Source organism: Garra rufa, chromosome 17 (genome assembly GCF_049309525.1).
Source record: "Garra rufa chromosome 17, GarRuf1.0, whole genome shotgun sequence".
Taxonomy (NCBI): domain Eukaryota; kingdom Metazoa; phylum Chordata; class Actinopteri; order Cypriniformes; family Cyprinidae; genus Garra; species Garra rufa.
In genome coordinates this window covers 3,562,248-3,582,596 of record NC_133377.1, presented here as the reverse complement: position 1 = coordinate 3,582,596, position 20,349 = coordinate 3,562,248, and the positions used below count along the sequence as shown (strand labels likewise).

At 37.9% G+C, this 20,349-nt stretch overlaps 1 protein-coding gene across 4 annotated transcripts in view; it reads left to right on the top strand.

The window, feature by feature from the left end:
- Positions 1-20,045, top strand: part of runx1t1 (RUNX1 partner transcriptional co-repressor 1) — a 77,347-nt gene extending 57,302 nt beyond the window's left edge. For 2 of the 4 annotated variants that reach the window (XM_073821791.1, XM_073821794.1), the window contains exons 6-11: positions 5,239-5,489; positions 7,373-7,470; positions 8,238-8,439; positions 9,446-9,514; positions 15,059-15,249; positions 16,242-20,045. In XM_073821791.1, the coding sequence (XP_073677892.1) occupies positions 5,239-5,489; positions 7,373-7,470; positions 8,238-8,439; positions 9,446-9,514; positions 15,059-15,249; positions 16,242-16,520 (1,090 nt within the window). In that variant the 3' untranslated portion in view covers positions 16,521-20,045. The remainder of the gene's footprint in view (positions 1-5,238; positions 5,490-7,372; positions 7,471-8,237; positions 8,440-9,445; positions 9,515-15,058; positions 15,250-16,241) is intronic. The other 2 variants (XM_073821793.1, XM_073821792.1) reach the window with 2 other exon arrangements.
- Positions 20,046-20,349: the final 304 nt, after the last annotated feature.

Here is a 20,349-nt window from a genome sequence, read left to right as displayed (position 1 = left end):
TATTAAGTAAAGATCATGTTCCATGAAGATATTTTGTACATTTCTTATCGTAAATATATCAAAACTTAATTACTGAGTAGTAATATGCATTGCTAAGAACTTCATTTGGAAAATTTTAAAGATGATTTTCTCAATATTTAGTTTTTTTTTGCACCCTCAGATTCCAGATTTTATAGTTGTATCTCAGCCAAATCCCTAACAAACCATACATCAATGGAAAGCTTTCAGATTATGTATAAATCTTAATTTAAACAAATTATGACTGGTTTTGTGGTTCAGGGTCACAAATATAACATTTAGTTTATACATTTCTATTTTTTATTAGGGGTTCAAGTACGTAGTGTAACTGTTAGAATGGTCACGGATCAGCGTTCTCCACTCAAAGCTGATCGTGCAGACCAAGCTGTAAGTCGTAGAGACTTGAAACTTGGAGTGCTGGTGGTAATTACACCGCCGACAACGTGCCCCAATTGGCCTGATGGGGGCACTACAGTGAGCAAATAACTCCCAAATTGTTGGTTGTTGGCTCAAGTGTCTTATGTCATGGGAATTTTCGGTATTTTGGAGTTTTACTACTAGTCCTAGGTTTTCCACCCGATGGGAACCAAGCCAGTGCAGAAAGATTCTCTGAAGAGTGGATATCAATAATTATTTTTAAAAAGTTGAACTTTCGACTCACTGTCGCAAAGAGGCGCCAAAGCTTTCGAAAGGGGCAGGTTTAGTAAAATGCATTTTACACTTTTAGTAAAATGCTTATAACTCCTGAATGGAATGAGATATCTTCTCCAAACTCAGAACACTAATGTAAGAGCTCAATCTCACATTAGTCACAGGTCACAGGGGGGGAAATGGCAGAGCTTGGCCATTTGGTGACGTTATGAGAGGGGAAAAAACTTGGCTATAACTGCACAACCATTTGTCCTATCAACATGAAAATTGGTGTGTACAGTCTTGGTTCAAAGTGCCACAAGTGTCTACAAGGACATCTGCGCATCTCAAAAACCTCCATTGGCTAATACATTTTGAGCACCTGTTAGACAAGGTTAACGGAGAGACTCCGAAGGTGTGCCTGTTCGACTCATAGCCCCAAAAGCCTGAGAGAAATTTGAAAGAAATTGGCCACTGGGGTGCGATAACACATTAGTCAAGGATGTAAATGATTGTACATTGCGCGTTTTTTGCACATACACCCGATATCCATATCATATGATAGAACTCCTCATTCTGGACAACTTTGCCTCTAGAACCACTGCTGTCAATCAAATCGTTTGTTAAATGATTGAGATGTAAAAAGCCTACTTTTGCGAGCTAGTCCTAGGTTTTTTACTCAAATCTGGCCAATCTATCTAGGCCAATATTTATCAAAAAAAAATTTAAATTTACAGTTTGGGAAGATATAACGGGGTCGTTTAGAAAAGAGGCTTGTCTAAATTTACCTATAAAGCCTAAAGAAAAGCTCAAAACTTCACAAAACCTGGTGAGCACATGCGAAAGGATTATAAACAAGCATGCAAAGTTTTAAGGGGATCGGACCATAGCTGGCGCTATAACAGTTATAAGCGTTAAAAAACATCATTTTTCTGTGGTAAATTACCTGAATTTGCCAAAAATGCTTATTTAAATAATTGATTTAGGTGGTTAACATTTTGCTAAATATTGTCGTTTTTCATATGTGCTTAAGTCTTAAAGCGCCTGAACCTTAGGAATCACTGCTTGCAGATTTTAATAATATGATTTCTTTAAAAAAAGCCAAACTAAGCAAACTAATCACACCAGCCTTGAGCCCAGATAATGAAAGAAGAGCTCATAGTGATTTATTTATTGAGGGAGTTGTCGATAAATGTTTAATTGAGCAAGTGTTAGCAAGTGGACGTTAGGCACCTACATCCAACTATAGACTAGGAATACATGCTTGTAAAACAGCTGGAGGGCTGTAGAAATGTTGCAGCAGTTATGAGTGTCTATATTGTCATGCATCATTTGGATTCACATCCTTTAATGGAGCAGAACCAGGAGGAACCAGACACATCTGGAGAATGCAGGTAGATTCTTTGGAGGCTTCCTGTTGAGATGCTTCACTGTAAAACTAGAGCAAGGCTACATGTCTATTGTGGCCTGAGAGAAAAGATATAAAAGCTTTTATATTATCAGTTCACTCTTAGGAGCTCTGAATTATTTCAGTGAGGAAATCTAATTTTTAATATGTTGTCTTAGATAAATACATATCAGCTCAGGTTCCCCATGGTTATTAGAGAAGAATATACAGCTCTCTATTTTTCTCTTTCTATCTGTCTTTTTTTTATGTAATACCTGCATTTTTTGCGTGAGCTCTAATGTATGGCTAGGTGAGCCTGGGGACATGGCTGATAACACATACAGATGAGACTCAGCTCAGATACGGCTGGCTAAGCGCTTCTGTTTCTGCTTAGCTCGGCTCAGCTCGACTCGACTCTCCACGCTCAGAATGAGGAGGTGCGAGAGAGAGAGAAAGCAATATTGGAATTTGAAAGGGAGCAATGCTGTCCTTAATCACAGAGCACAATGTACGGTCACTTCAGTCTGATTAATATCAAAGGAATCGGGAAACTACAGCTACGGAGAGGAGCGCACCCCACAATGCATTCTTAGTGCGACTCTCCTCATTTAGAAGAGAAATGTGTGCTGAGACTTATTTGAATAAAATATTCCATTGTGCTGCACAACCCCTATATATTCGAAAACCTAAAAAAAAAGAATTCTAAATGAGGTTCAGATTCTGTTTACAGCTTTCAGAGATCGCTAGTCGTGTAAACTAAGATAATTTGAGACGTTACCTGAGATTTTAAAATGCTTACACACAAAGACTGTCAATGAGAAATACAGTAAGTTTGACCACTGTAAGATTTGTATTTAATAATTTTGAAAGAAGTCTCTCATGTTCACCAAGGCTGCATTTGTTTGATCAACAATACAGTAAAACAGTAATTCTGTGAAATATTATTTCAATTTAAAAAAATGTTGCTTAATATTTTGTGGAAATATACTTTTTTTCAGGATTCATAAACAGACCAGGTTTCTTTGATGAATAAAAAGTTCAGAAGTACAGCATTTATCTGAAATTTAAAGCATCCTTGCTATATAAAAGTATTAATTTCTAGAATTTCTTAAAATAATAATAATAATAAATAATAATAATAATTATACTGACTCCAAGCTTTTGAATGGCATGGTGTATAATGTTACAAAAGCTTTTTATTTCAGATAAATACTCTTTATTTATCAAAAAATCCTGAAAAAAATTACTCAACTCATTTTAAATATTGATAATAATAATTATTATAATGATTTCTGAAGGATCATGTGACACTGAAGACTGGAGTAATGATGCTGAAATTTTAACTTTGATCACAGGAATAAATTACACTTTAAAATATGTTCAAATAAAAAGCAGGTATTTTAAATAGTAAAAATATTTCACAATATTACTGCTTTTGCTGTATTTTGAGTCAAATAAATGCAGGCATGGTAAGCAGAAGAGAATTAAAAATCTTACTGTTCAAAAACTTTTGACTGGTAGTGTATATTTATTTAATTATTTATATATATATATATATATATATATATATATATATATATATATATGTTTTTTGTATAATATTTTTATGTTTGTTTGTTTGTTTAGCAAATGCTACACAAGTTTAAATAAATGTAAGTAATATTCTGATTTCTCAACCTGTGTAATAAAATTAATAAATTGCAAAGTAAATGGAATGTTTTATGGACAAAAGATAAGCTCATGAAAATCACATACCGTACCTGAATCAGAGACACAAGTTCATGAAGAATGGATAGAATTAGAATTGGTATTAAAATGTATGAGACTGGGGTAAAATAAAGACAGCTGTGTTTTGGAGGTGTGGGTGGAGGAGAGAGGTGGCTTTGAGGAGCATATGGACGGTGATGGATGCGCATTAGCAGCTCATAAAAGCAGCTCATTAGGAAGTTCAGTCTCTTTCAGAGGTAACCGAGGGACGAGCGCCTCGCAACGCACACACTCAGCGACTCAACACGAGTACCAGCATCTGCGAACACCTGGACCCGTGACACATGAAAGTGAAGGGCAGAGCAATGTGAAAGCCCTAGGGTTTAGGTGCGCTGAGTGAGTCCTGTAAGTGCACATCTCTTACGGTCCTCGTGTGCTCTGTCAAGACCTCCTTTTACTGACAACAAAGTGCTCGACGGAGGCATAGAAGCTGCTTTTCTACTTAGCACATTAGATGACAGACTCTTACTGCCTCAGGAGCAGTTTCACATTCTCCCTCGACCCACAGCGGAGGAAAGTACATTACATCAATGAACACGCTGTCCTCAGAAGACATCTCAATGTCAGACAGTGTCTGTCTCGTTGAAGTGGTAAAACACAAAAATGAAAGACTCTAGTGAGTCTACACTCTCCCTGACAAGTTTAGATAGATAGATACTTAAAGTGATTTACAAGGGAATTTTGTTTTTACCTATGTAATGGCGTTTTTGTCAACTTTATTAAAAGTATGTCTTTTATGTCAAATTTCTGAAAAAAAAAATGTTTAAGCTTTCTAAAATGTATAATTGAAACAACAGAATAAGAACAAGTCGAATAAAATCAAAAATGAAATCAGTATTAAAATTCATTTGTACTACAGAGGTGGCACAGAAGAACACAAGTGGCTTGTAGGTGTATTTTCATGTTCAATGAGGCTCAGAGGTGGCATGAGTGCGATCAAATTCATAAATTTATATTGAGATTAATGTTTTAAATATACAATTTTGAATACAGAAATATTAAAAGATTTAAACAACTGAAAAGATACTTAAATGAAACTAAATCTGCCAGTAGGTGGCGGCAAGTCACTGATTTAATTACTGAATCTTTCATTAATTTGATTCGTTCGAATGGCTAAGGAATAAGCAAGTGACTGTCTTTATGAATGGGAAATTGAATCATTGACTCACTAGATTAATTACTGAATCATATCATTAATTTGATTCATTCGAACGGCTGATTCTTTCAAGAATAAAGCAAGAGACTGTCTTTATGAATGGGAAATTGAATCATTGACTCACTAGATTCGTTTAAAAAAAAGCATGTTCATTCATAAACAAAACAATGCTGTGTCAGTCTATCTATCTATCTATCTATCTATCTATCTTACATCATTGTAACAATAGTGCTCTGCTCTTTCCTTGTTCCTCACTCTGGATTCTTCTGTCTCATTTCAGAACCAAAGAGAACGGCTTTGAGCGTGAGCCGCTCCATCCCGAACATCCCAACAAGAGGCCCTGCACTATCAGTCCTGGCCAGCGCTTCAGTCCCTCCAACGGGCTCTCCTACCAGCCCAACGGCCTGCCACATCCCACCCCGCCCCCTCCACAGCATTACCGCCTGGACGACATGGCCATCGCACACCACTACAGAGATTCCTACCGCCACCCCAACCACCGCGAGCTCCGCGACCGCCCTCGGCCTCTGGGTAAGAGAGAGCAGATTACAGCAGCATCTGGGGACAGTCATTAATATAAGCGTTACTGTGCTATGAAATACTGTTAGAGTCTGAGACGTGCAATATAAGCCGCCTTCTCCACGGCTGCGGTCACCATTGCCTGCAATCCTCAAACTTTGGAAATAACATATTCCATTTGATGCAAAACCCTAATAAATTTTAAGGGTAAAAACAAGTTTCAAATAAAACAAGGCTCAAATTCAGTTCATAGACTTTAATAGAGCCCAGAAATAGAGAAAGTCGTGGTAAAAGTTTATTTTTTACTTAAGTAAATTAATAATGGTAAGTAGTAAATAAATGTAAATTAAATTAATAATAATTAAAAGTTGTGATAATAACAAAAACAAATTAAATATAATATATATATACATACACTACCAGTCAAAAGATTTTAATGTTTTTATGTTTTAAGAATTGTCTTCTGCTCACCAAGTTTACTTTTATTTGATCTAAAATACAGCAATATTGTGAAATATTTTTATTATTTAAAATAACTGTTTTCTGTTTAAATATATTTTAAAATGTAATTTATTCCTGTGATCAAAGCTAAATTTTCAGCATCATTACTCCAGTCTTCAGTATCACATGATCCAGAATCCATGATTTAGAAATCATTCTAATATGCTGATTTGTTGCTTGAGAATTTTTTTTGGTGTATATTTTCATTATTATTATCAATATTAAAATAAATACATTTATAATATTACAAAAGATTTGAATTTCCGATAAATGCTGTTCTTCTGAACTTTCTATTCATCAAAGAAACCTGAAAAAAATCTACTCAGCTGTTTTCAACAAAATCATAATAAATGTTTTTTTTTTTTTTTTTTTTGGAGCAGCAAATCAGGATATTAGAATGATTTCTAAAGCATCATGTGACTGGAGTAATTATGTTAAAATTCAGCTTTGAAATCATATGAATAAATTACATTTTAAAATATATTCAAATAGAAAACAGTTATTTTAAATAGTAAAAATATTTTAAAATTGTACTGTTTTTTTCTGTAATTTGGATCAAATAAATAAATACAGGCTGGGTGAGCAGAAGACACTCCTTTAAAATCATCAAAAAATCTTACTGTTCAAAAATTTTACAAGGTTAGTTCACCCCAAATTGAAAATTCTGAGAAAAGATATTTTTGATCAAATCTGAGATCCGAGGTTGTGGAAAATGTTGAAAAAAGTTATTTTTCTTTTCTTTTTGTACAAAATATATTCTTGTAGCTTCATAAACTTAAAGTTGAACCACTGATGGACTATGGTCACATGGACTATTTTGACAATCCTTACTACCTTTCAGTGCCTTGAACCTTGTCAGTTGCGTTGCTGTCTATGCAGGGTCAGAAAGCTCTAGCATTTCTTAAAAAATATCTTAATTTGTGTTCTGAAGATAAATGAAGGTCCTCAAAAGTCCATTGCATGCCACTCATACTCTTAGAAGTTAAACCAGACGAGGCTTTGTTGGATCAGGAACATAAACTCCTTTAAAAATTATTTGAGGTTTACATAAAACCAACTCTCCATATCCGGTTTAAATGTGCTAAAAATACTCAAGCACGTTAGCCAGTGATATATGCACAAGATATGCATAAACCTGGCAGCTCTGGTACGGCGTGGAGAAAGCGAAAGAGAGAGTGCCCGCAGGCTGCACGGGAGAACGGAGTGAGGGATGAGAGCATGTGAGGAATGAAGAGTGTGTGAGCGATGGAGGATGTCAGGAAGCGGGTGAGCTATGGCTGTGAAACAGACGGGCACGACATGCCGCTGAGGGCAAGCAAGAGAAATGGAAAACCGAGGCCCAAATAGTAACACGTTTAACACTCGCTCTCTCTCTTTCTCTCGTTCTGTGTCAGGGATGCACGGCAGCACACGCCAGGAGGAAGTCATAGATCACAGACTCACAGACAGAGAATGGGCAGAAGAGTGGAAGCACCTTGACCATGTAAGAAAAGTAATAACATTTTTTATTACTATCCAAAATGTATGTGTGTGAGAGAGAGAGAGAGAATATGACACAAGAAGTGTGTTTGCTGTTTCTGTGTTTGCATGTTTTTTTGTTTTGTTTTTGTGCAGTCTTCTAGACAACAAGATTTTATTACGATATCTGTAAGTCTCTTGTTTATCAGATTCTTTTGCAGGATACCACAATTAAAGATTTTAACATGAATGCAAACATTTCTTTCAAACTTTTCCAAAATATCTACAGTTGAGGTCAAAAGTTTACATACACCTTGATGAATCTGCAAATGTTGATAACTTAAACTGCCCACTGTTTTTTCAGAAGGTTTAAATGCTTAAAACCAAAGAATTTGTAGGAGCGGAAAGATTTTTCTAAAGAACGGCGGACAGTTTAACCGCATAGGACTAACAAGGGACTCATGAACACCTATCACTAAATAAAAAACACAGCTGTGAATCATTCAGGTAACAACACAGTGTTAAGAATCAAGTGTATGTAAACTTTTGACCTCAACTTTAACTTGTGTACAGTTTTAGAATGTTATTTAAGATGTAAAGTCTGAGCTGTAAAGGAGCAACCTCAGAGCGTTAACTTTTTGTCAGGGTTTAGCATTAGCGCTTTAGTGACTGTAAACATATAGAGGTGCGAGTCATCAATCAGTGCAAGCCTTTTAACATCCTGTTTTTATATCTAAATTTGTCATTTCTATTAAGAGCAAATGTTGTGTTGGTAACACTCTGCCTCCGTTTCCCCTGCAGCTCCTGAACTGCATTATGGATATGGTGGAGAAGACACGTCGCTCATTGACGGTATTGCGGAGGTGCCAGGAGGCCGACCGGGAGGAACTCAACTACTGGATTCGTCGCTACAGTGATGCTGAAGATCTTAAAAAGACCAGCAGCTCAAGCAGCAGTCAGTCAAGACAGCAAAGCCCGGCCAGTCAAGAAAGTAATGCTTTAGGTAACACATATTCAGCACAAGAAAGGGTCTGCATCACCTGAAAAAGCTTAATGGTCTGTTTTGTGCATCTACACTACCAGTCAAAAGTTTTTGGACCAAGATTTTTTTTAATGTTTTTTAAAGAAGTCTCTTCTGCTCAACAATCCTTCAGAAATCATAAAAAGTTCTACTCAGCTGTTTTCAACATAATAATAAAATTAATGTTTTTCGAGCCGAAAATCAGAATATTGGAATGATTTCTGAAGGATCAGTAAAGATGCTAAAAATTCAGTTTTGAAATCACGGGAATAAATTACATTTTAAAATATATTTAAATAGAAAACAGCTTTTTTAAATAGTAAAAATATGTGACCCTGGACCACAAAACCAGTCTTAAGTCGCTGGGGTATATTTGTAGCAATAGCCATAAATACATTGCATTGGTCAAAGTTATTGATTTTTCTTTTATGTCAAAAATCATTAGGAAGTTAAGTAAAGATCATGTTACATCAAGATTTTTTGTAAAATTCCTACTGTAAACCTATCAAAATGTAATTTTTGATTAGTAATATGCATTGTTAAGAACCTAATTTGGACAACTTTAAAGGTGATTTTCTCAGTATTTTGATTTTTTTGCACCATTAGATTCCAGATTTTCAAATAGATGTATCTCGGCCAAATATTGTCCTATCCTAACAAACTATACATCATTAGAAAGCTTATTTATTGAGCTTTTATATGATGTATATATCTCAGTTTTGTAAAATTTAACCTTATGACTGGTTTTGTGGTCCAGGATCACATATTTCTAAATTGTACTGTTTTTGCTGTATGTCTGGCTCAAATAAATGCAGGCTTGGTGAGCAAAAGAGGCCGTCCAAAAATTTTGACTGGTAGTGTATTTGTGAATAAACTTGATTTGTCTGATCTTAAAAAGAATGGATTGAAAATCAATTGTATTTTGACTGTTAGTACCAAGTATTGAGTTTATTGTAAATAAAGTGTCCTTTTTTTCTCTCTCTTCCAGACGTCCATAGGGAGCTCCTTCACAGGCCAGTGTCTGGATACGTACCTGAAGAAATCTGGAAAAAAGCCGGTTAGCATGCCGTCTTTTGCATTTTTTTAAAACATGCACACATGCTCATGAGCACAGGTGGAAAATCAAAGCTAAATTATTCAGACAGAGCTCTTTCAAAGCCTGTCTGTGATTTAAAAGCTCTCTGAAATTCAATCAGTCAGTCAGTTAGTTATTTGCATGCAGAACTGCAGAGTCAGGTGGGAACCTGGTCGTTGTCACACCAAACTCTGGTGTGATCTCGAAATAACAGTTGTTTTCCTGGGATCACAACTGTTCTTGTGAAAAATTGGGGAAAAATTAAAATCAAGTGCAGAAGAAATGATGCACATATAATGTTGTAACACCAGGCAAAAAAAGAAATTCACAAAATGCAGAACAAATATTAGTATCGTATTTCACAAATGTAATTCCTGTAATGCTTTCCTTTAATGCATATTTGTGTTAAATGACAATAGAAATAGAAAGAAAATGTTTTGTTGAAATATAAAGATTTTGACACTTGGAAGGTTTAGTCATCATGCATTTTTTAAAAACATTTTTTAAAGCCAACATTATGAAAAATCTTCAGAAGCTGAAATGTCTGTTTTTGTGGCATTTTGTTTGACTCCGGTAATGTTCCCGGAGTCGTGTGTTGGGCAGTTCAGTGATTTATGGAAGCAGATTAGTCTCATTAATAATTCACGCAAAAGACACGATGCACACATGCGTGTCCCAATTCACGTGCACGAAAAATATATATATATTCACAAAAACCAATTCCCGTGCAAAAAATAAGAATATAAATTCATAAAATACGTTTCACAAATTGCAAAACACAATTCACAGATTTACAACTGTGTACAACAATTTTGAATGTTTAAAAATCACGAGTGTATCCCGGACTGTGAATGTACGAATAGCCTTTTTTGCGTGTGTATTTTTTAGACTTGCGTGTGTGTTTTTGAGACTTTCCTGGCAGCGAACTCCTCCCACGCGGGTCACTCGTACACTTTAGCCAATCAGATTTGAGCCTGTCGATCGACCAATCATAACCCGCTGTGGGCGTGCCTACCTTACGTTACGTCATCAGCGCGAGTCCATAGTTCCAGAATCCAGATTCGATTCAGCTGTTGATCGTCTCATTTTGTTTTATACTGCATGCTTACTTAAAAATCGGTCATTTAGACACACTCGTTAACGTGACCAGTGTAAGCCAGCAGCTGCTCAGAGTGTATTATGTTTTAATATTTATCGATTGTTATGTTTATTTAATAAAGAATCATTCACGTGGATACCATACCGCATAAAGATTATATAAAAGATTATATAAAATTATAAACTCAATGTAAAGCATAAAATAAGGTTTTTACAGATGGGACATGTAAATAAATAGAAAATGAAAATGATCTATTTGGATATTTTTCAAGCAGTCTCTTGTGGTTTAGTTTTTTATTGAAAACAGGAAAGAGCTGTCAGAGCAAAACTTGTCTTGTGTCTCAAATCCTACGTTGTCACGCATTCAGCTGATGACGATGTAATAACATACACACATTGTAAACCATGTACATTTCATTTAAGTTGGTTTACGCTGCAGCCTGCAGATATTATTTATTTCAGAATTTTGATGCTTATGATGTACAAGTAGCTGCTCCTAATTCAACCTCTGCCACAAATTATGAGGTGATGTGAATCTAGAAGATTCATTTGGAACTGTAACTCTTTCAAAACAGTCATGCTGCAACCCATCCATTTTGACAGTTTCAACTGATTTAAGTCATGCATTATAACTACATTTCTTTTACAATGGTACCCTATGACTTTGTATTTGTTAAGGCATAAAGCTTTGTTATGCATTGGTAAATGTTCTGGTTTTATGTTAGAATTAAAACATTCAAAACAAGTCGGAACTTGAATGAAGTATACTGAATAATCTTTGGTGCATTCCTTTATATGATCAGTCTGTTTGACTGACCAGCAAATTCCACAACTGGTAATACTGAAGCAAATACAATAACCTAACATCATCTTGTGTATTGTAATCTCAAAGATTTTTACATCACTGTTCAACATAAAATTAAACATGTTTAATCACAATAATATAATATTTAAATAAAGTAAATGAATGTTGATTACATTCAAAAAAAATAATGCATAAAGGTAAAGTACATAAAAGAGATAAAGATTAATGTGAATGAAGAGGTCTGTATCTGTCATCCAGATGTTGTTCCAAAGTGTTAAATCCTGAAAGATGCAAGGAAAATGATTAGTGTGTTTTAATTAAACACTGCATCCAGTTGCACAAATGGTTAGTACAAACACACCGTTATTCATGCACTGAGTTCTCGTGAGGTCTATTCATCATTACATAAAGCTATAATAATAAAGGCAGGGTCCGTGCTAAGTGGGAGCTAGACTGGGCAGAGGCCACCCAGCGTTGTTAAACAAAAACATGGCAATGAACAGAATTCTTTCTTCATTTTGGCCAATATACAGGACATTGTGGCTAACACAAGACAGCATCTTTGGCAACACTATCTGTTTTCATAGCAGCCGCTGGCTTACACTGGTCACGTTAACGAGTGTGTCTAAACGACCGACTTTACCTTTAGTTCTTAAGCATGCAAAATAAAACAATACACCTTTACTAGGCTAGTTACCTTAAATGGGACGATCAACAGCTGAATCGTATCTGGATTCTGGAACTATGGACTCGCGCTGATGACGTAACGTAAGGTAGGCACGCCCACAGCGGGTTATGATTGGTCGATCGACAGGCTCAAATCTGATTGGCTAAAGTGTACGAGTGACCCGCGTGGGAGGAGTTCGCTGCCAGGAAAGTCTCAAAAACACACACGCAAGTCTAAAAAATACACACGCAAAAAAGGCTATTCGTACATTCACAGTCCGGGATACACTCGTGATTTTTAAACATTCAAAATTGTTGTACACAGTTGTAAATCTGTGAATTGTGTTTTGCAATTTGTGAAACGTATTTTATGAATTTATTTTTTTTTTTTTTTTTTGCACGTGAATTGGGACACGCATGTGTGCATCGTGTCTTTTGCATGAATTATTAATGAGACTAATCTGCTTCCATAGTGATTGGCTTCACTGGAAGCACCTCTACACATTCCAACAGTGATGTCAGATCATAAAGCTCTTTTATTGCTCTGGCTGAACAGGACACATAAGTGCTCCCAGCCTTTACAGCACTTCAGCACTCCTGCCATTAGCTGTGCAACAGGCTCTCAGCTCTCCTCGGCACTCTGTTTTATCACAGCAGAGGAGCTGGTTAAAAGACGGATAAAGATATTAAAAGGCTTTGTTTAAAGAGCAGTTGATCTGTGTGAAATATGACAAGTGATGGATTCTGTAATAGCAGATTGTTTACCTTGGCCTCAGCACGCTAATACGCGACAGACGCATCTGCTAAAGCAGTTTGTCTTCGCTGTGTGGTCTTACCAAAGGCTTTATAAAAGCAAACAAACCTTTCCATGAAAGTGACGTTACAAAAGACAGTCTAAGACTGCTCGTTCATATGCCTTCACATTATAACGGCGGTAGTGACACCCTAAACAAATCATAACAGATTGAAAATCCATCTGAATAGTCAAATATAAATCCAGTAAAACATATCAGGGAATGTGGTGCATTTTCCGTGACCTCAGCCCATCAAGAAGACGACTCTGTGCACCAAACCACCATGGTTTCACAATTCGGTCCAGTTTTGATGAAAATGTCCCTGGCTCTATAATTCTTCATATTTAAGACTGAGGAGGAGGGTCTGTGCAACCGCAACCATCCATTTCTGCAGAACAAGAGACTACCATGACAGTTTACTCTATTAAAGCTTCTCAAGAACAGCATGTCTTTTTCAAAACCATTGTACGCCTCTAGTGATGGTTGCACAACCCAAGCTAAAAGTGTTTAAGAGTCAGAACTGCCTTAAAGCTGTCTTCACAAGTTGCCACAGTGTAATAAGGGGTTGAATGTCCTTTTTTTTTTTTTTTAGAAAGATTGTGTACAGTAGGTGATGAATATTCAAGCCTTTTTCCCGCACAGTGCCATATCCTGATCTGCATGGGCCTTTGGGGGCGCGATTGAAATGCATAATTTAAATATAAATTGGCCGATTTGCATATGCAATTAGTCAGGCTGCAGCCTTGAACAATGAAAACAAACAAACACACACAAAAAAAAAAACCTAGTCTGCTCTTGAGATGAGTTTTCCAGCCAGAAGTATTTACGGTTAATGGGATAACAATGTAAAAGTACTGATAAAGTACGAGTTCAAGGAAATACATTTATACTTCAGAGGGAGAAAAATATCAAGGATTACCTGTAATCTGCCTTGTGCATTACAGTTAAGTCTTTGGTTTGCGGCAAAACAAAAGCACTTTTTCTTGTTTATTTGTACTCGGCAAACACAGAGAGTCATCTGAGCCCATTCAAATAGAAATTGATGTTTCTAATTAATCCCCAGATTAATCTCTCAGCTGCTTTTGAACAAAACAAGCCAATAGGATCAATTAAACAACATAAAAATAGTTTTCAACATGCACAATAATTAGCTGTTAAGTTACTTGGAATGAATTAAAATGCCAGATACTATTGTTAGGTGATTGTTTATGTGCATACATAGAGAAAAAGGGATTCTTAAAGGTTTTTTGGCATATGCACTTTCACTTTTATTGAAATATGTGCATTTATGTGGTTTTCGGTTGTTTTTTTTGTAGGCCTACCATACACGTTATAAAACCCACATTAGGGCTGGGTTTTGACACAAATTTCACGATTCAATTCTAATTCACAAGCTTGTGATTCAATTTTATTTCTGATTCGATTCATTAATGATTATTTTGGATATATATCAGATAAAGTACATGCCAGATTTTCTCAAGGTAAAAAAAACTCAACTAATGCTGTAAAATATACATGAGAGTCAAGTTGGTACTATATTACTATAATTTTGAAGGTTACAATGAACTGTTTTGTATACAAATGCTTAAATTAAACTTAGTGAAGTGCCTATAATAAAAAAGTTACAATTACATAATTATGTTTCTATTAATATTAATATATTTCTTAAAGCAGAGGAAATTATCAGTTTCGCGCTGCCACTGCTCTTGATCTGAGGTGCTACAGCGAAGGAATGCTAAATGGCATTTTTTGTCTGAATACTGTAAAAAAAAAAAGAATTTGAAATTTGAGACTGTTTCATATCAAAAGTAACAAAGCACAAAGCTTATTGCGATTTATTGGATGGGAGATACGCTACAATGCTCTTTTCATTGACTGAAAACAGGTTTGACTAATTGATTCTCGAGATTTAAGAATCAATGTATGGTAAAAATAAGAAAAAAATAAAATAGAAAAATCAATATTTTTTTACCCAGCCTTAATGCATATATACATACATCTTTGGCTGTTGTTGTGGGATATCAAGCTCATGTGCAGAAGTTACCTTAATGTACTGTTTCTACCTGGTCTGACCCTTAAAACTGACTTGATGTAACAATAACATTTGCAAAGTTTCTGTTTCTGTGTCCTGAACACATAAAAGCACTGCACTCTTTCTTTCAGAAGAGGCTGTGAATGAGGTGAAGAGGCAGGCCATGTCCGAGTTGCAGAAGGCCGTGTCAGAGGCCGAGCGCAAGGCCCACGAGATGATCAGCACCGAGCGAGCCAAGATGGAGCGCACGGTGGCCGAGGCCAAGAGACAAGCGGCAGAGGACGCGCTGTCAGTCATCAACCAGCAGGAGGACTCTAGTGAGGTAACAGCTTGTACGCCTACTGCACATTGTTATTATATTAGCGAACAGCTGCAGCATTCACATACCGCACAATGATTCATTGGGATGGTAATATATTCCATAATTGATTATATTTCACATTATCTTGGGGATTTTCTTCTATTTTATGTAATGTGTACATGCCTAGACTGTTTTATTTCCATGGCTTACATTCGATCCCCTCAATCTTTAGGAAAACATGAAGATCATATGAAAAGCACAGGGGGAAGAGAAAGTGTGTCCCAGATAATTCCTCATGCAGCCCGGTGTCACGCAGAGCCGAGGAATATAACATTGCATTTATCACCTCAGGCAGAGCGCCGCTTTTCCTCCTCTAAATGAAACATGTGGACAGTTAAGGTGGTACTGATTTGGATGAGGGAAATTGGGAAGGGAGCGTCGAGTGTCTGCGCACAGCGGGGGTACGGCTCGTTTAATCAGTTAGCAGAGAAAGGCGGCACGCATCTGAGTTTAATTGCACGAGCCATGTTTATGCACGTCCCCCCGGAGGATTGCGTCGGTAGCCGTTTATAACTCTGGCTTCTTGTCTCTGGGACGCATTCGAGTCTTTGTGATAATTGCTCTTATTTGGCCCGGAGACAAACACAAAGAGGCCACAGTGGTAACCTGAGTTTCTGTGTGATCTTTGAGCGTTTTGTAGTTAACCTGTTACAAATGTGTCCTCACGTAGCGCCATGTGGAACTGGGTAAAACGGCTGCGTTTTTCCCCAGCTAGCTCATTATTTCCGTGTTTTCAAAGCAGGGAGATCCAAAGAAAAATAAAGCAGAATTCTCTATTTAGACTTCAGCTCAAATGGGAAATGTTTGCTGCTAATGAGCCGAGATTTTCGCTCGCTTTTCTCAAAGGTCCATGCATCTATTATTTCCTAATTGGGATAATACCCATGGAAAGAAATGCACGTTTTTTTGAATGTATCACAGCTTAAACCTCCTTCCCCTTCTTTCCCGTGCAGAGCTGCTGGAATTGCGGGCGCAAGGCGAGTGAGACCTGCAGCGGCTGCAACACGGCGCGTTACTGCGGCTCCTTCTGCCAGCACAAGGACTGGGAAAAGCACCACCACGTATGTGGCCAGACTCTCCAGGCTCAGCAGCAAGGCGAGACCCCCGCCACCGTCAGCTCCTCGGCCACCCCCAGCAGCGGAGCCGGCAGCCCCGCGGACACACCGTCCGCCGCCACTCCTCGCTCGGCTACGCCCGGCACGCCCTCCACCATAGAGACCACGCCGCGCTAGAGCCCGAGCGGCCCGTTTCTGACTCACCTGCCTCACTTGCTCCAAAATGCTAAATCTAGCGCACTAACAAAGAGAGAAGACTGTACTTAGGGCGATCACCCACAGGAGGTCCATTTCGGGTCATATTGACTTGCCATGATAGAGAACGCAAAGATATTCTTTGTTTGAAATCTCATTGTTACTACAGCTATTATCGATTACTGTTGATAATGTCGTTTATTGTTGTTGTGGCTCTCTCTTACATTCTTGTAAATAAGAAGACAAATGGACGAGAATATTTGACCTCCCCTTCGTTCCGTTTTTTGTCCTTTTTTTCCTCCGTTCTCGAAGCTCTTTATCCAGTAGCTGGGATATGAAACTATTTGACCTCATTAAAAGACACTTTAAATGACAAAAACCAAGGAAATACTCCATAGCTGATGTAAGCAAAGACATTATCAAGACAAAAAGACAGCGTTCCTTGTAAAGAAGTCAACACGACGTTGTCGAGAAAACAAAAAAAAAACGTGCCATGAAGGGCATCTGCTGCGGCGAAGTCGACGGCGGACTGGGGAGCGCTGAACTCTGCAGATGTGCAGCAGATTGTGAAGGAACGCAGATGTTCGTCCCTCTTCTGCGAGATAATATCCAGGTCAATGGTCTGAGAAATAAAAAGCTGTTTCACCGAGGAATGTAGGGGCGCGAGGAGGCCCCGTGCTGGATGTTGAGTACCACACGGCGTAATGAAGGATGCGCTCTGAGCCCTGATCCCAAATGCACTCCATCAGCTCCCAAAACAGGAAGTGAAGTCATCGGCCCACCAGAGCAGGACTGTCAGAACCTCACTGTGACAGCCGCTGGGAAACAAAGGGCTGAGAAATTACCCATAAATCACTGGCCCAGAGCCCTCTCCAAAACCCGCCATCCGTCCTCGTTCTGCTTCTTTTCGCCCTTCTAGATCTCATTGTGTTAAACACTTGTGTCCTGTGCCGTCTCCAATGGTTATTTATTGTACATGTGCTGGACAATTGTGACGACGCATTAATAGTTTAAACCACGGTCACAACTTTTTAGTCTTTCTAGGTGCAAAAAGGAAGAACATATTTTCTCTTTTTTTCTCTCTCGCTCTCTTCTCTCTCGCAAGCTGCTTTTCTATTCGTATGTGTTTGTGCTAGTCCCCTTGTAGTTCTCTAAGAAGAAAAAACACTTTTCCCATTGTCCTCGAAAGACAAACGCTATCTCTCAGAGCTGCTACTTCAGTCTCATTCAGATGTTTTTTCTGAGAACTAGCATGTTACATGGAATGCTAACATAAATGTTTTTGTACATGGGACGTACATAAATGTATTTGCACTGTCACGGTTTTTCTCGGCATGCTTCTTTTGGCAGTTTTTTTTTTCCATAGGGAGCTTCGTTACATATCTGTGACTTTCTTTTCTTGTTAAAAAACGGAGAAAAATCTATGAAAAAAAAAAGAAAAAAGAAAACGGAAAAAAAGAAAACAGAAGTATCACGATCTGCTTTTGTTAACATTTTTTTCTAAACATTTTGCTTTGAATAGTTATGGACAGTGCATGCATATGCATACTGAACGCTATGGTATATGTTGTTTTTGTTTTCTACAAAAAAGAAAAAAATGTACAAAAAGACACTAACTTTCCAAATGCAGAGGTGAAAAACAGACAGCTTTAACACTGCAGAGCACCAGGATACACAGTATTACAAAAGAATTAACATGGAAGACAGCCAAAGACAGACATGAAGGACCAAAACCTGATTTTATCCAAGATTTAAACATGACAAAAGAGACTCACTCCGATGCATTCTTGTTTTCTCCACGTGTTTATCAGGGGAAGCCACATTGAGCAATGATTCCATTCGAAAACCTTTAACTCTCCCCTGTCCAGAGCCAAGACCAGCCCGTGGGGGGGAGGAGCCACTCAAAACCATGTAGCAGGAAAGAGGGTTTCACGTGTGGATGATTGAGCAATAACTGAAAAGGTGGATCCCATTTGTAGATCCTGCTGGGGCGAGGTTTCACAACCGTTTCACTGTCGTCGCTTTTCTTTCCGTAACGAAACGGATTTGTCATAAGAATGCCAGCCGGCCCAATCATGAACGGCGCATAACCAAACCTTCAAGTGTGTTTCAGCTCAAGATTAAAAGCCATGTGAGAATCTAAAACTAAACAACCTCGTCAATGGCTTAGAGGAAGAGGGGTCTAAACAGGCACTTAACTGCACGGCTCACATCCCCCAAACCATGGTGCTAAACGCTGTGCATTTGACCTCTTAGGAGGAGTGGTTCTGGACGCACTCCCAGCATGCTACGGTTAAATAATCCAAAAACAAAAACTAGGTGTAAAACACCTGTCCGCATCTCCAGAGAACCTGCCAGCTAAGCTGTCTTGAAACACTAGTGTACTATTTTTGAATATAGTTAGTGTAGTTCGATCAGGGTGACCTGAGTAAAACAAGCACGGACGAAGCGTTAAGTAACTCCTCCTTCTCCTTCCCAATCTAGAACGTCTGTTTTGCTACAACCTTTTTTCCTCGGTGGCAAAAAGTCTCACTCTACCTCTGACAGCACGTTAGGAGCACCAGTCGCTGAGCGGACACTGGTCTAGTCAAACCAAATGGGCACATGAGAACAGGACTTAAATCCAAAGTTAAAAGCTCATATAGCTGCAAACCATATCACTACTTGGTAACAATGCAGACCTCATGAGAAAATAAAAATGAATAGAATACATAAAATAAAAAAACACAAAAAAAATGTTATGTTCATTTTAAGTTTGTCATGCGTATAAATCGCTTTGAGTCAACTCAGTAACAAAGTAAAAAAAAAAAAAAAAAAAAAAAAAATTTCAGAGTGTTGACTCCATTTGATATACACTATAATTCAATACATGGTCAAAGATGAGAAATGTGATATATTCCTATTGCCCTCCTCTTCTCCTGCACCCCCTTTCCCCCCCATTTCTGTCTTCTGTTGTGAGACACGCTTGGCCGCTCGTCAATGTCGTTTAGGTTCGTGTTTATGGGGGATTCGCACCAAAACGTGAGCGAAAAGTAACGGCTGGTGAATTTGCGCATGCCTTTTTTGCCAGGTGTTAAGTTTTTTTTTTATTTTCTCCAGTTTGTAAAGTGAATTAAAGTTTAATAAAGGGACAGTGGAAACATTAAGCGAAATGAATTGGTCGGGTGGGTTCAGGACGGGCAGTCAAAGGATTCTTCGAAAATCTTTATTGTGAAAAAAAAAACTCATGAAAGTCGTTGTGCAATACTTAACGTAAACATGAACCACAGGTTACAGGTGGGCTGGGATGGTGTGGACTCTCGTCATACCGTTTCAGTGTACTCTAGGGTTTTTTTTGAGTCTACTATGTCAGAACTGTGGTTTCTTGTTTAATCTGTTTTCTTTATTTTATTCTCTCATTTTTGGGGGCTGTAGTAAATGGTCTGTCAGTCTGTGAATCTTTGCAGTATGATTCTGGTATTGTTGTACTCTTTACTGTGTAATAAATATGTTCATACCTGCATTGGAGACTGTGCATTTCTTTTTGGCTTTGTTTTAAAGGGGTCCTATTATGCTTTTTCACTTTTTGAATTTTAGTCAGTGTGTGGAGTGTATGTTTGGGCATAAAAAATATCGTCTCAAGGTTACGTATGTAACCTCAGTTCCCTGAGAATAGGGAACGAGACACTGCGTCCTCTAGAGGGCGCTTTGGGGAACGCAGTCTAGAGGACGCAGTGAGAGTTCCCTTCGAAAGGGAACGTCTCAAGGTTAGGTATGTAACCTCAGTTCCCTGAGAATAGGGAACGAGACACTGCGTCCTCTAGAGGGCACT